The following is a 14,270-nucleotide window of genomic DNA, read 5'->3' on the forward strand; positions in this document are numbered from 1 at the left end:
TTGGTTTTTCTTGAGTGCTCCTGTAGATAACACTGCTTTTTAAAAAAATATGTTTTATTTACTTATTTATTTTCCTTTTTTTGTTGCTTTTGTTGTTTTTATCATTGTTGTAGTTGTTGTTGGATAGGACAGAGAGAAATGGAGAGAGGAGGGGAAGACAGAGAGGGGGAGAGAAAGACAGACACCTGCAGATCTGCTTCACCGCCTGTGAAGCGACTCCCCTGCAGGTGGGGAGCCGGGGGCTTGAACCCAGATCCTTATGCCGGTCCTTGCGCTTTGCGTCACCTGCACTTAACCTGCTCCACTACAGCCCGACCCCTTACTGCTTTTAATTACAGCTCCCACCCACTGACTCCTTGTTGGTGTTTTTACACCTTTAAGGTATAACAAGGGGCCGACAGGTAGAGCGCACATGGTCCCATGTGCTCGGACCCGGGTTGCGACTCCAGCCACGACACGGGAGAGGCGCTTTGTGAGTGGGGGAGCAGTGTTTCTGTGCCTCTTCCCTCTCTACCCATTTTTTTTTTTTTGCCTTTAGGGTTATTGCTAGCACTTGTGGCACTCCAAATCCTCCGCTCCTGGCAGACATTTATTTTTTCTTTCTACTCGATTATAGATAGGACAGAGAGAACTAGAGAGGGAGAGAGAGAGAGAGACACCTGCAGCCCTGCTTCACCGTTCGTGACGTGAACCCAGGTCCTTGAGCGGGTCTTTGGGCATGGTTCTGTGTGTGCTTGCCTGGGCTCGCACCACCCTGCCACCTCTGCCTTCCTGTCCCCTCTATTTAGAAAATGTCTGTCAGGAGTAGTAGACCATGCAGGTGCTGAGTCCTAGCTGGCGGCAAGGAAGGAGAGGGAGGGAGAGAGGGGGAGGGATTAGATTTGTATGTGAGGTGCAGAGCGCCTGGGGCCTGGGGTGGAGGTGAGTCAGAGGTGGGGACACCGGATGTGGTGAGGCCGCACCAACAGGGGACCTGATGCCGCTGCTGGAGGCTCCCTGGCTGTGGGGTCTCCCTCCTGCGGGGCCCTGAAGCTGGGTCCTCCCACATGGTAACAAGTGCACCCCACCGGTCAACCCCCCCAGCATGGCTCCTGCAGAGAACCCGGCAGGACTGAAAGGCAGCTGGCGTCTGGCGGGATGTTAGGGCTGCAGAGCTGAGTGTGCCGGGGTCTCCTTGCCAGCGGACCGCTCTGCGGTGCCAGGAGATGGCTGCGGGCCCCACTGCCTGCACTGTCCCTCAAGGCCAGGCCCCAGATCAGGCAGGAAGGAATGGTGTGGGGGCCAATGGGCCACTGCTCCCGTCCTCCCCTCCCCTTCTGGCCTCCCCTCTGCTCCCTCCCCCTTGCTTCCTCCCCTCCCCTCTCCCTCTGTCTCTCCTCTTGGTCTCTTCCTCCTCTCCCCAGGGAGACATAAGAGCCATCTGCACCTCTGTCTCGCCCGTCTGTTCTCAGAGCCACAGGTTCCCAGCTGGTGCACAGAGCTCAGCCTTTCTACGTCTGGGGCCTCAGGGCAGTGGGTCTGGGGGCTCACAGGACAGTGGGTCTGGGGGCTCAGGGCAATGGGTCTAGGGGCTCACAGGGCAGTGGGTCTGGGGCCTCAGGACAGTGGGTCTAGGGGCTCACAGGACAGTGGGTCTGGGGCCTCAGGACAGTGGGTCCGGGGGTTCACAGGACAGTGGGTCTGGGGACTCAGGGCAATGGGTCTGGGGGTTCACAGGACAGTAGGTCTGGGGCCTCAGGACAGTGGGTCCGGGGGTTCACAGGACAGTGGGTCTGGGGCCTCAGGACAGTGGGTCCAGGGATTCACAGGACAGTGGGTCTGGGGACTCAGGGCAGTGGATCTGGGGGTTCACAGGACAGTGGGTCTGGGGCCTCAGGACAGTGGGTCTGGGGGCTCACAGGACAGTGGGTCTGGGGGCTCAGGGCAATGGGTCTAGGGGCTCACAGGGCAGTGGGTCTGGGGCCTCAGGACAGTGGGTCTGGGGGTTCACAGGACAGTGGGTCTGGGGGCTCAGGGCAGTGGGTCTGGGGGTTCACAGGACAGTGGGTCTGGGGGTTCACAGGACAGTGGGTCTGGGGGTTCACAGGACAGTGGGTCTGGGGGCTCAGGGCAGTGGATCTGGGGGTTCACAGGACAGTGGGTCTGGGGCCTCAGGACAGTGGATCCGGGGATTCACAGGACAGTGGGTCTGGGGACTCAGGGCAGTGGGTCTGGGGACTCAGGGCAATGGGTCTAGGGGCTCACAGGACAGTGGGTCTGGGGCCTCAGGACAGTGGGTCTGGGGGTTCACAGGACAGTGGGTCTGGGGGTTCACAGGACAGTGGGTCTGGGGCCTCAGGACAGTGGGTCTGGGGGTTCACAGGACAGTGGGTCTGGGGGCTCAGGGCAGTGGATCTGGGGGTTCACAGGACAGTGGGTCTGGGGCCTCAGGACAGTGGGTCCGGGGGTTCACAGGACAGTGGGTCTGGGGGCTCAGGGCAGTGGATCTGGGGGTTCACAGGACAGTGGGTCTGGGTGCTCAGGACAGTGGGTCCGGGGGTTCACAGGACAGTGGGTCTGGGGACTCAGGGCAGTGGGTCTGGGGACTCAGGGCAATGGGTCTAGGGGCTCACAGGACAGTGGGTCTGGGGCCTCAGGACAGTGGGTCTGGGGGTTCACAGGACAGTGGGTCTGGGGCCTCAGGACAGTGGGTCTGGGGGTTCACAGGACAGTGGGTCTGGGGGCTCAGGGCAGTGGGTCTGGGGGTTCACAGGACAGTGGGTCTGGGGGCTCAGGGCAGTGGATCTGGGGGTTCACAGGACAGTGGGTCTGGGGCCTCAGGACAGTGGGTCCGGGGGTTCACAGGACAGTGGGTCTGGGGGCTCAGGGCAGTGGATCTGGGGGTTCACAGGACAGTGGGTCTGGGGGCTCAGGACAGTGGGTCCGGGGGTTCACAGGACAGTGGGTCTGGGGACTCAGGGCAGTGGGTCTGGGGGTTCACAGGACAGTGGGTCTGGGGACTCAGGGCATTGGGTCTAGGGGCTCACAGGACAGTGGGTCTGGGGGTTCACAGGACAGTGGGTCTGGGGCCTCAGGACAGTGGGTCTGGGGGTTCACAGGACAGTGGGTCTGGGGGCTCAGGGCAGTGGGTCTGGGGGTTCACAGGACAGTGGGTCTGGGGCCTCAGGACAGTGGGTCCGGGGGTTCACAGGACAGTGGGTCTGGGGGCTCAGGGCAGTGGATCTGGGGGTTCACAGGACAGTGGGTCTGGGGGCTCAGGACAGTGGGTCCGGGGGTTCACAGGACAGTGGGTCTGGGGACTCAGGGCAGTGGGTCTGGGGGTTCACAGGACAGTGGGTCTGGGGACTCAGGGCATTGGGTCTAGGGGCTCACAGGACAGTGGGTCTGGGGGTTCACAGGACAGTGTGTCTGGGGGTTCACAGGACAGTGGGTCTGGGGACTCAGGGCAGTGGGTCTGGGGGTTCACAGGACAGTGGGTCTGGGGACTCAGGGCATTGGGTCTAGGGGCTCACAGGACAGTGGGTCTGGGGGTTCACAGGACAGTGGGTCTGGGGCCTCAGGACAGTGGGTCTGGGGGTTCACAGGACAGTGGGTCTGGGGGCTCAGGGCAGTGGGTCTGGGGGTTCACAGGACAGTGGGTCTGGGGCCTCAGGACAGTGGGTCCGGGGGTTCACAGGACAGTGGGTCTGGGGGCTCAGGGCAGTGGATCTGGGGGTTCACAGGACAGTGGGTCTGGGGGCTCAGGACAGTGGGTCCGGGGGTTCACAGGACAGTGGGTCTGGGGACTCAGGGCAGTGGGTCTGGGGGTTCACAGGACAGTGGGTCTGGGGACTCAGGGCATTGGGTCTAGGGGCTCACAGGACAGTGGGTCTGGGGGTTCACAGGACAGTGTGTCTGGGGGTTCACAGGACAGTGGGTCTGGGTGCCAGTGTGGTCTAGGGTCTCACTGGGTAGTGGGTCTTGGGGCTCACAGTGTAGTGGGTATGGGGTTCAGGCTGGTCTGGGGACTCAGGGTAGTGGGTCTGGGGCTTAGTGTGGTCTTGTCCTCAGGGTGGTCTCGGGGCTCAGGGCAGTAGGTCTGGGGGCTCACAGGGAAGTGGGTCTGGGGGCTCAGGGTGGTCGGGGGGTCACAGTGCAGTGGGTCTGGGGCTCAGAGCAGTGGTCTGGGGCCTCACAGTGCAGTGGGTCTGGGGCTCAGGGTGCTCTGGCAGTGGCTTGTGTCCCCGGCTCCGATGCCCGCCCTCGCCCCTGCAGGGTGCTGGCCGATTGTGCATAGGCGCTGCGTTTCCTCTTTCCAACAGAAACTCCATGTCGTCTCTGCGTTCCGGGCGAGGCCACAGCGACAGTCGCAAAAGTGTGTTCTACACCAACGAGGAGTGGGAGCTGCTGGACCCCAGCCCCAAGGACCTGGAGGAGTCGGTGGTTCAAGAGGGTGGCCAAGGTACGGCCGTCCAGCCCGTCCTCCGCCTGTGCAGCCTGGCCCTGCACCGGGCCGAGCCCCCCTCCCCCAACGGCAGCCCGCCTCCGGGCAGCCCCGCAGGGTCTCTGCTGCAGGAAGTGTGGTTTTCTCCCCACAGGAGGGACAGGCTCTGACGTGGGGCGGGTCCCCCACAGAGCAAAGCGGCCCCTGTGGAGCATGATGGGGTCTGGCAGGCAGCGCCCGGCGTGCGGGGACCCCCCAGCTGAAGGCACCTCTGGCGGCGGGCCAGCTGAGGACACGCAGGAGGAGCTGGAGCAGCTGAGGAAGGACCTGGCCAGCCAGAAGGTGAGGCTGCTTGTGCCCCGGGCCAGAGCCCCAAGTTGGTGCCCCATGCCGGATCCCCAAGTCAGCTTAGACGTTTGCTTCTGGGCTGAGTGCCGGTGGGGTCTGCTGCCCGCCCGCCAGGCCCAGGAGCCCAGCAGCTGAGTACTTATTTGTTCATTTATTTTCTTTTTATTAGTGATTATAACACAATTATAGGATGACAGGGTCTAGTCCCACAGCACACCCGCCACCACCGTTCAGAGTCCCCACCCGCCACCACCCAGAGAAGCCCCCGGACTTCTCCCCCAGTCTTTGTTTGCTTCTGTTTTGTCTTGGTTTTTGCAAGTTCACATCTCTGGGCCCCACAGGAGCAAGAGCATCCGTACTGTTTTCACCTTTTTAATGATGTCCCTCACACCATCACCTCCAGTCCCCTCTGAGTCTTGATCTCTATTGCTTGTTTACGCACCGGCGGTGGGGGCAAACGCACGATGCCAGCACGAGCAGCCCCCCATCCTGGACTCACAGGGAGCGCAGGAGAAGCAGGGCTGCCCCACGGCCCAGGTGTGCTAGGCGCCGGCTGAGCCCCCAGAGGGCGCCGCTCTGGGGAAGCTGGGTCCAGTTTCCTGTCTCCTTACGCCTCCTGGACCTCTTGGAGACGATTAGTCCAAGCTATTTTTGCACAGGCAAAGAGGAAGTGGAGTGTTGAAAACAGTTCCAGTAAAGCCAGTGCATTTTCACACCCTGACAACCCCCGGACTGCGTCCTCACCCTGACACGCCGCCCCCGCATAGGAGCAGCCTCCAGGCCTGACCCCTCAGGAGTGACCTCTGCCCTCACACCCCCAGTATCCTTCAGGCCTGACACCCCCTCAGGAGCGACCTCTGCCCTCACACCCCCAGTATCCTCCAGGCCTGACACCCCCTCAGGAGCGACCTCTGCCCTCACACCCCCAGTATCCTCCAGGCCTGACACCCCCTCAGGAGCGACCTCTGCCCTTACACCCCCAGTATCCTCCAGGCCTGACACCCCCTCAGGAGCGACTTCTGCCCTCACATCCCCCCCAGTGTCCTCTCACCTCTGCCCCCCAAGGGCCACCTTATGCCCGCCAACAGCCTCCGCCCTCACCCCCCAGGAACTGGTGCGCCTGCTGCAGCAGACGGTGCGCTCCTCGCAGTACGACAAGTACTTTGCCAGCAGCAGGCTGGGCGAGGGCTCGGCGCCCGACTCGCTGCAGCTACTGCTGCAGAAGGACGAACAGATCCTGGGCCTGGCGGGCCAGCTGCAGCGGCTGGGCCTGGAGCGTGAGGGCCTGTGGCAGGAGGTGCGCAGCCTGCGGTGTGCGGTGGCCGAGCTCCGAGAGCAGCTGGCGATGCTGCTGGAAACACTGCAGGCCAAGGACGAGGTCATCATCAAGCTGTCGCGGCAGCTCAGTGACGACCCCATGCCCAGCTCCCCCACCGCCCCCGCCGGAGACCCCCTGGAGCTGGACCGGCTGAGGGTGAGCCTGCCCAGACCCCACCGCTTCCTACCGTGTCCCCAGAGCCCCCGTCCCCAGAGCTGACAGTGATCAGATTGATCAGGTTTCCCCATGTCTGTCGGTGGCAGAAGGGAACGGCTGAGCAGCCAGGGTGCCTGGCAGGTGTCTCCCAGAGCTGCGCATCGAGACGCTGGCGGCTGGGCGAAGTGGCTCGGCCGCCGTGAACTGATTGGCGTTTTCTGCACCAGGATGATCTGCAGGGGTACAAAACCCAGAACAGGTTTCTCAACAAGGAGATTCTGGAGCTCTCGGCTCTGCGGGGAAATGCAGAGAGGAGAGAGCGGGACCTGCTGGCCAAGGTGGGTGTGCGGGAGCCGGGGCTCCTGGGCCAGGCCGCTGGGGGTGGGTGCAGGTGCGTTCTTGGCCGCAGTGCAGAGAGACGTCTCCCTCCCCACGCCTTGCAGCTGGTACCCCAGGCGGGGCTGCTGCATGCGCCCTGAGGCTCACAGGCCAGGTCCCCTGGAGTTGTGGTTTACAGCAGGCTGGGGGCAGGGGAGTCAAGTTTTCCCGTGGCTGGGAGGGCTTCCCAGGTGTGGGGACCCTGTGCTGCAACCCCAGAGACTCAGCCTCAGCCCTGAGTGTCCTCTCAACCCTGGTCCCGGCCATCGGAGCCATGGAGGGGGGAGCTGGCCCAGGTCCCGTGGTGAGCGTGGCTGTGGGCCCGTGGACCCCTGGGCTGTCAGGCCTCACGTGTGCCCGCCCCACCCGCAGTACTCCAGCCTGGAGGCCAAGCTCTGCCAGATCGAGAGCAAATACCTGATTCTGCTGCAAGAGGTCAAGACACCTGTCTGCTCTGAGGAGCGTGGCCCGGCCGGAGACGTGATCGCGCAGCTGCTGGAGGACGCCCTGCAGGTGGACGCCCCCGAGCAGCCTGGCCAAGCGCTGCTGAAGCCGCACCCCGTCAGGTGAGGGCCAGGCAGGGGCGGGCTGGGGTGGCCACCCCACCCACTGACCTCTCCCACCCTGCTTTTCATGTCTGTGTGTCCCTGTGTCTGTCTCTAGTCAGAGCTTCAGGCAGAATGTGCTTCCTGGGGCTGCAGCCAGGCTGGTCCCAGATGAGGCCTCGGCTCTGCTCCTTGTCACCCCTGTGCCCCATCCCCTGACACTCCCCTTCCCTCTCTTCCTGAGCATTGCCCCCCCATCACCCGGCTCGGTCCTGCCCCCTGCCCAGGGCTTAGGCTGCCGGCCACCCCATCTTCATGCCAGAGTGTCTCAGGCACCAACAGCCTTTGTCCCTGGCCGCTCACTGCGCCTCTGCTTCCCGTGTGCATGCCTGTGTGTTAGCATGTGTGTGCACACGTGCTCAGGAGAGAGCCCGTGGCGGCTTATTTGATGCTGGGATTGAACCGGAGCCTTAGGCTAAGCGGCTACCCAGCCGCGGCAGTTGGGTGGCCGAGGGGAGACTCCCCACACCCGCCCCCGCCCCCATGCAGCAGGGAGGGCCTGCTCTGCCCCAGCGCCCTCCCCCCGCCCACCCTCTTGCCCCCAGCGAATACGACATGTACGGCTTCCGCACGGTGCCTGAGGACGACGAGGAGGAGCGGCTGCTGGCCAAGGTGCGGGCGCTGGATCTGAAGACGCTGCACCTGGCGGAGACGCAGGAGGTGTCCACGGGCGTCAAGTGGGAGAACTACCTGGCAGGCACTGTCAACCGCCAGATGGCGCGCTGCCCCGAACTCAAGGCCCTGATCCGAGCGGGTGTCCCGCACGAGCACCGCTCGCTGGTGTGGAAGTGGTGCGTGGAGCACCACACGCGGGCACTCAGGGAGGGCACGCCGCCCGGCTACTTCCAGGCGCTGCTGCGGCAGGCGCGGGAGCGGCAGAACCCCGCGTCCCAGCAGATCGAGCTGGACCTGCTGCGCACGCTGCCCAGCAACAAGCACTACGCGGGGCCCGCCTGCGAGGGCGTCCAGAAGCTGCGCAACGTGCTGCTGGCCTTCTCCTGGCGCAACCCCGACATCGGCTACTGCCAGGGCCTCAACCGGTGCGTGCCCAGAGGCCACTCCAAAGGCAGGCCGGCGGCCATCTTGATAGGCTAGAGGCCGCTGGAGATCCAGAGGGAAGGGGGAGACAGGGAAAGAGAGACACCTGCAGCCCTGCTTCCCCACTCACAAAGCCTTCCTCCTGCAAGTGGGGGCCTGGGACTTGAACCCGGGTCCTTGCACGTTATAACGTGCGTTCAACCAGGTGTGTCACCACCTCACCCCTTTAAAAATTTTTTTTATCTTTATTTATTGGATAGAGACAGAAATCAAGAGGGAAGGGCGGGATAGTAAGGGAGAGAGAGAGACACCTGCAGCCCTGCTTCACCACTTGTGAAGCTTTCCCCCTGCAGGTGGGGTCCGGGGGCTTGAACCTGGATCCTTGCGCATTGTAACGTGAGCACTCAACGAGGTGCGCCACCACCCAGCCCCTTACCACCTCACCCCTTAAGGCATCTTTTGCAAAGGCTTATTGGAGAGACACAGAGAGGGAAAGTGAGAGGGGAGAAGCAGAGCCCCGAGCCCATAGCCACATCCTTGCAAGCCCAGCACTCCTGCCCCGGGCCACCTCCCAGGCCGCAGAGATCTTTTGAGATGCGTGTCTTTGGTCTTATCTCCAGAGGAAACACAAGTCACGTACACGCTGTGAGGAGTGGCAGGGTTTCCCTGAGTGGCATGCAGTGGGGGCTTACCCGTCTCTGGGAGGCCTCTGGGGGTGACCTAGGCCGGCAGTCAGCTCCCAGCCAGCGCCGGGCTCACCCCCGTCCACTCACGCATGCTGCAGGCTGGTGGCGGTGGCGTTGCTGTACCTGGAGCAGGAGGACGCCTTCTGGTGCCTGGTGGCCATCGTGGAGGTGTTCATGCCCCGCGACTACTACACCAAGACGCTGCTGGGCTCCCAGGTACGCATGTGTGTGTGTGTGTGCGTGCGTGCGTGCGTGCATGCATGCCCGGCCACGGTGTCCTCCTGGGCACAGGCAGAGGCCTCAGGGTGGGCAGCCCGGTCACTCGGTCCCCTCAGGTGGCGGCGGCTCTCGGGGGCACCTGTGAGGATGGACGAGGGGGTCTGGGAGGCCAGAGTCCCCCACGGTGGAGGTGGAGCCCCTGCCGCCCGCCCCCAGGTAGACCAGCGCGTGTTCCGGGACCTGATGAGCGAGAAGCTGCCGCGGCTGCACGCGCACCTGGAGCAGCACCGTGTGGACTACACGCTCATCACCTTCAACTGGTTCCTCGTGGTGTTTGTGGACAGCGTGGTCAGCGACGTGCTCTTCAAGATCTGGGACTCCTTCCTGTACGAGGGCCCCAAGGTACGCCTGGGGCCGGCCCATTCTTCTCTGGGGCAGGAGACAGCCCGCCTCCTCCCGGCCCCCCTGCCGCTCCCCCCATCTGAAAAAGGGAGGCCGTCTGCCAGGAACCGTGGAACATGTCGGCGTGGGCCCCAGCGATGACTCTGCTGGAGAGAGAGGGAGATAGAGAGACGGAGTGAGATTCAGAGAGGGAGAGAGAGAGAGGGATGGGAGAAAAAAATGGAGAGACAGGGAGACAGGTAGAGACAGAAAAGGAGAGAGATGGGAGAGATGGGGAGAGAGAGGGAAAGACAGAGATGCTGGGGTGGGGCGGTGGTGTGTGGACACCCCTGCACAGTCCCCGAGAGCTGCTGGTACTCATCCCCCCCTCTGGGCAGGGCCACAGGCCTCTTTGCTGGCTGCCCGCATACATAGGTTGATTTCCACTTCTCTCTTTTTTAATATTTATTTATTCCCTTTTGTTGCCCTTGTTTAATTGTTGTAGTTATTGATGTCATCATTGTTAGGACAGAGAGAAATGGAGACAGGAGGGGAAGACAGAGAGGGGGAGAGAAAGACAGACACCTGCAGACCTGCTTCACTGTGAAGCGACTCGCCTGCAGGTGGGGAGCCGGGGGCTCGAACTGGGATCCTTACATCGGTCCTTGTGCTTTGCGCCACGTGCGCTTAAGCCGCTGCGCTACTGCCCAACTCCCAATTCCCACTTCTTCGTGTCTTTTCCTACTTCCTTCAGTAGTGACTAATGACTTGAGCATGCCGGTCTTTCACTTCTGTTAGCTGATTCCTAGACATCGCGGTGTTTCTGCTGCTCTGGTGAATGGGGCTGATTTCTGGCCCTTCTTCTTTTCGTGTGTAGAGCATGCTAACTGTGTGGCCTGAGGCTTCCAGGAGCTTCCTGCTGCGTTCCTGGGGGCTTTCTGTCCACTGTCGGCTCGTCTGCACACAGTGACAGTTCCACTTCTCTTCTGTCTGTCCTTTCAGTCCCCTTGCTCTTGCTGACGGCTATGGTGAGAGCTCCCAGCTGTGCCTAGTAGTTGTGGAGGTGGGGTGCAGCCCGCCCTGTGCCTGGTCTGAGTGGGGTGCCTCCGGCCGCTCACCGTCGGGCTTGTGCACCTGGGCTGGAGAGTCCACACAGCTCGGCCGCGGCGGCCTGCCTCGACACTACCCCCCACACCACCCCCGGGAGCTGCTGGGCACCCGTGCCTGCACGGTAGCTGGACCGAGCAGAGTCAGGAAGGACGGCTGTGTAGACGCTTATCCTGCTCCTGATGGGCAGCCCAGGGCCTCGGAGGGGGGCAGAGGGAGACAGGGCACGGCTCACAGGCAGAGTGCATGCCTCCCATGCGTGAAGCAAAGGTGTGGGCAGAGTGGCCCGTTCTGATGTCCCTTGAGCTGCGAGGCCACCATGAGCCCGTCCTCCCTCTGGCCACCAACACTGGGCCCCGATGCTGCATCCCCAGCACAAACCGGAAGGAACAAGCCGGCTCTCCTTCCCCACGCCCCAGTCAGCAAGGGACCCGTCTGCCTAAGAGCAGACACTGCTCCGAGCTCCAGAACGGGACTGGCATTGGCTGTGTCCTGTCACAGGCCTGCCTGAGGCCCCAGAGGCTGCAGGTTCAACCCCCAGCACTGCCTGGGCCCTCTATCTCCTAATAAATCGCTCAGCTCAGCAGATGGGGTGCACAGCCCAGGCCCGAGCCCTGGTGTCACATGGCAGATACTGTGGGGCCGTAGGGAGCTCCGGGGGTGTGGGCTGTCTGCACAGGAGCAGTGACGGCACGCGAGAAGGCAGGGTCTGCAGCAGTGGACGGTCAGGACTCCAGCCCCTGCTCACACCCACCCCAGGTCATCTTCCGGTTTGCACTGGCGCTCTTCAAGTACAAGGAGGAGGAAGTGCTGAGGCTTCAGGACTCCATGTCCATCTTCAAGTACCTCCGCTACTTCACCCGCACCGTCCTGGACGCCCGGTCAGTCCTGGGCCCCGGGCTGGGGCTGGGGCTAGGGTGGCCCCAGGCTGGCGGGACAGGGCCTTGGACTCTGTCTGTAGGTGGGCAGAGGTGCACGGCTGGGGCCTCGAGCTGGAGACGCTGCGCCACACTGCCTCCCACCCCCGGCCGGGCATCAGAGCTGCTCCGAGAGCCCCTCTGGGTGTGGGGTCCCCAGCTGTCTGGAGAGATGGAGCCCCTCACCCCCGGCCGGGCATCAGAGCTGCTCCGAGAGCCCCTCTGGGTGTGGGGTCCCCAGCTGTCTGGAGAGACGGAGCCTCCAGCTCCCGGGCGCGGGCATCAGAGCTGCTCCGAGAGCCCCTCCGGGTGTGGGGTCCCCAGCTGTCTGGAGAGACAGAGCCCCCCACCCCCGGCCGGGCATCAGAGCTGCTCCGAGAGCCCCTCTGGGTGTGGGGTCCCCAGCTGTCTGGAGACACAGAGCCTCCAGCTCCGGGCGCGGGGGTCACAGCCCGGCTCCTGAGCGCCACCTTGTGGCCACTCCCAGCAGGACGTCCGAGCCGTGGCCAAGGTTGCAGGTGCTCCCGGCTGGGTGTGGGCGCAGGTGCTGTTGGATGGGGCTCCAGGTGCAGGTGCTCCGGGCTGGGGCTGCGGGTGCTCCCGGCTGGTCATGCCCTCGCAAGCTCCTGGGGAGGTGTCCTGCAGACCCCAGACTGGCCCCGCGGGAGCCCCGCAGGCCCGTGGCAGCACAGACTGCTTGAGGAGGTGTCCTGAAGCCTGACTCTCGGGCCTGGCCAGATGCCTGTGACCAGTGTGTGGCCGCAGAAGGCCCTGGTGGGGTCCCCAGTCACCCCTACAGAGACGCCCCTCCAGTCCCTTCCTGGCAGCCTCCACGGCCGCCCCCTGGGCGCCGCCTGCCCTGGGGTCAGGACCCGCCTGTGCCATGTGCTGTGACCTGTGGTGCTCTGCCCGGGGCCAGAAATGGAGCATCTCCCCTGGGACCTGAGCCCAGCCGGGCATCTGGTCAGCAGTCAGCGGTTGGGACCAGTACCAGCCGGGGTAAGGGGTCAGACCAGGTCAGGGGTCAGGGAGCAGGTCACTTCAGTCTGCTCCCAGGGTCAGGGCCAAGCACCAGGGCTCCAGGCGCTGACCGGTGTGAGCTGTGACAGTGGCAGCTGTAGCACTCAGACACAGCTGTCCCGGGCAGGGCGGCCTCCGGCCTTCCTCCGTGCTGGGTGGTGGCCTTACCGTCACCGCTAGTGAGGCAGGCAGGCTGCCCTGGGCCCCGTGTGGGACGCGCCGTGACATGCTGACCCCACAGGAAGCTCATCAGCATCTCCTTTGGGGACCTGAACCCCTTCCCGCTGCGCCAGATCCGGAACCGGCGGGCACAGCACCTGGAGAAGGTTCGCCTGGAGCTGACGGAGTTGGAGGCCATCCGTGAGGACTTCCTGCGGGAGCGCGCTGCCAGCCCCGACAGGGGGGACAAGGGGGAGCTGGGCAGCGATGAGGAGGTCACCTGACCCCACTCGCTGGGCTGCCGGGCGCCTCGGGCACCTGTGGGGGAGTAGTGCATCTGCCTGCAGAAGCGCCGGAGGCCCGGGCAGGGGTGCCCAGCTGAGCTGGACGCCCACCCCCAGGCACCGAGCCTGGCCGTCCTTTGCGCTCTCCGGGCGGCGGTCACTGTCCTGGGAAGACCCCCGGGGATTGTGGGTGTGTGCCCAGGGGTGGCAGGCTCTCCCGTGCCGGGGCCCTGGAGGGCCGGAGCACAAGGCCGGCTGCCCGTTCCTGCGGCCGTGTGCCAGGTGGGGCTCAGGCCTCACTGGGCTGATGCGGCATAGCCCTGGCCACCCGTTGGCCACAGGGCAGCCCTGCCCAGCTTCCAGCAGCCGCCCACGCCGTCCCTAGGGGCCTGCTTTCTCTGGGACCGAAGCCTCAGTGCCCCCTCCTCATGTCCCTGGCTGCCCACCTCCACCATGGGGACGTGGCCACAGGACAGGCGCCTCCAGGAGGCAGCCTAGACCATCCCCCCAGTGAGAAGAGGCTCGCACCTGAGGGAGCCGTGTGGCCGCAGCACAGGGTGTCCTTCCCAGAGCCCCCGGGCGCGTCTGTCACTGTGCCCTGGGGGGGGGTGTCCCTAGTGGCCCGGAACCCCTTGTTCCCAGGACGCCCCGGCGGAGGACAGAATGGAGCCAGTGTCTCCTCCACCGCCAGCCAGGCTCACTTCCCGTACAGCCAAGCAGCCTGTGCACCCACGGGGGGGCGCTCTGGGCCCCAGGCCACCCCAGCGTCCTGGTGAGCTGAGGCCGGGCTGTGCAGGCTGAGTGTGGATTCCTGTGTAAGGTCACTACAGTTTCTATTTTTATAGGCCATTTTTATCAAAGATTTTTCTAGACCACGTGCATCTATTTTGTATAAGCAGCTTTTGAGTATTTATGGGATGCATGCCCGACCACCCCCGGGACCCTCCGGAGGGGCCCCAGCCACCCCGCCAGGATCCAGGGAGCCTGTGGGAGCCGGTGCTCAGCCTGGCTGTGGGGCGCCCCCGCTGGGCTCGGGGAGCTGGGCCACGGCACCTCACCCCTCCCGTCACCCCAGCTTCCACGCGGAACCCTGAGGTTAAGCTAGAACCAGCACACTAAGCGGAATAAATGACTCATTTGTGTACGTCCTGGCTGGGGATGTGTCACTGTCATTGTGCCCCTTCCTAAGCGTGAGACCGGCAGCTGCAGCCCTGCTGAGTCACAGACCTCC

General features: G+C 63.9%; 1 protein-coding gene across 2 annotated transcripts in view; it reads left to right on the plus strand.

The window, feature by feature from the left end:
- Positions 1-14,183, plus strand: part of TBC1D2B (TBC1 domain family member 2B) — a 31,980-nt gene extending 17,797 nt beyond the window's left edge. For both annotated transcript variants that reach the window (XM_007522588.3, XM_060179558.1), the window contains exons 4-13: positions 4,302-4,441; positions 4,578-4,765; positions 5,880-6,245; positions 6,473-6,583; positions 6,996-7,189; positions 7,774-8,268; positions 9,051-9,168; positions 9,388-9,573; positions 11,419-11,540; positions 12,838-14,183. In XM_007522588.3, the coding sequence (XP_007522650.2) occupies positions 4,302-4,441; positions 4,578-4,765; positions 5,880-6,245; positions 6,473-6,583; positions 6,996-7,189; positions 7,774-8,268; positions 9,051-9,168; positions 9,388-9,573; positions 11,419-11,540; positions 12,838-13,039 (2,122 nt within the window). In that variant the 3' untranslated portion in view covers positions 13,040-14,183. The remainder of the gene's footprint in view (positions 1-4,301; positions 4,442-4,577; positions 4,766-5,879; positions 6,246-6,472; positions 6,584-6,995; positions 7,190-7,773; positions 8,269-9,050; positions 9,169-9,387; positions 9,574-11,418; positions 11,541-12,837) is intronic.
- Positions 14,184-14,270: the final 87 nt, after the last annotated feature.

Source organism: Erinaceus europaeus, chromosome 20, assembly GCF_950295315.1.
Source record: "Erinaceus europaeus chromosome 20, mEriEur2.1, whole genome shotgun sequence".
NCBI lineage: Eukaryota > Metazoa > Chordata > Mammalia > Eulipotyphla > Erinaceidae > Erinaceus > Erinaceus europaeus.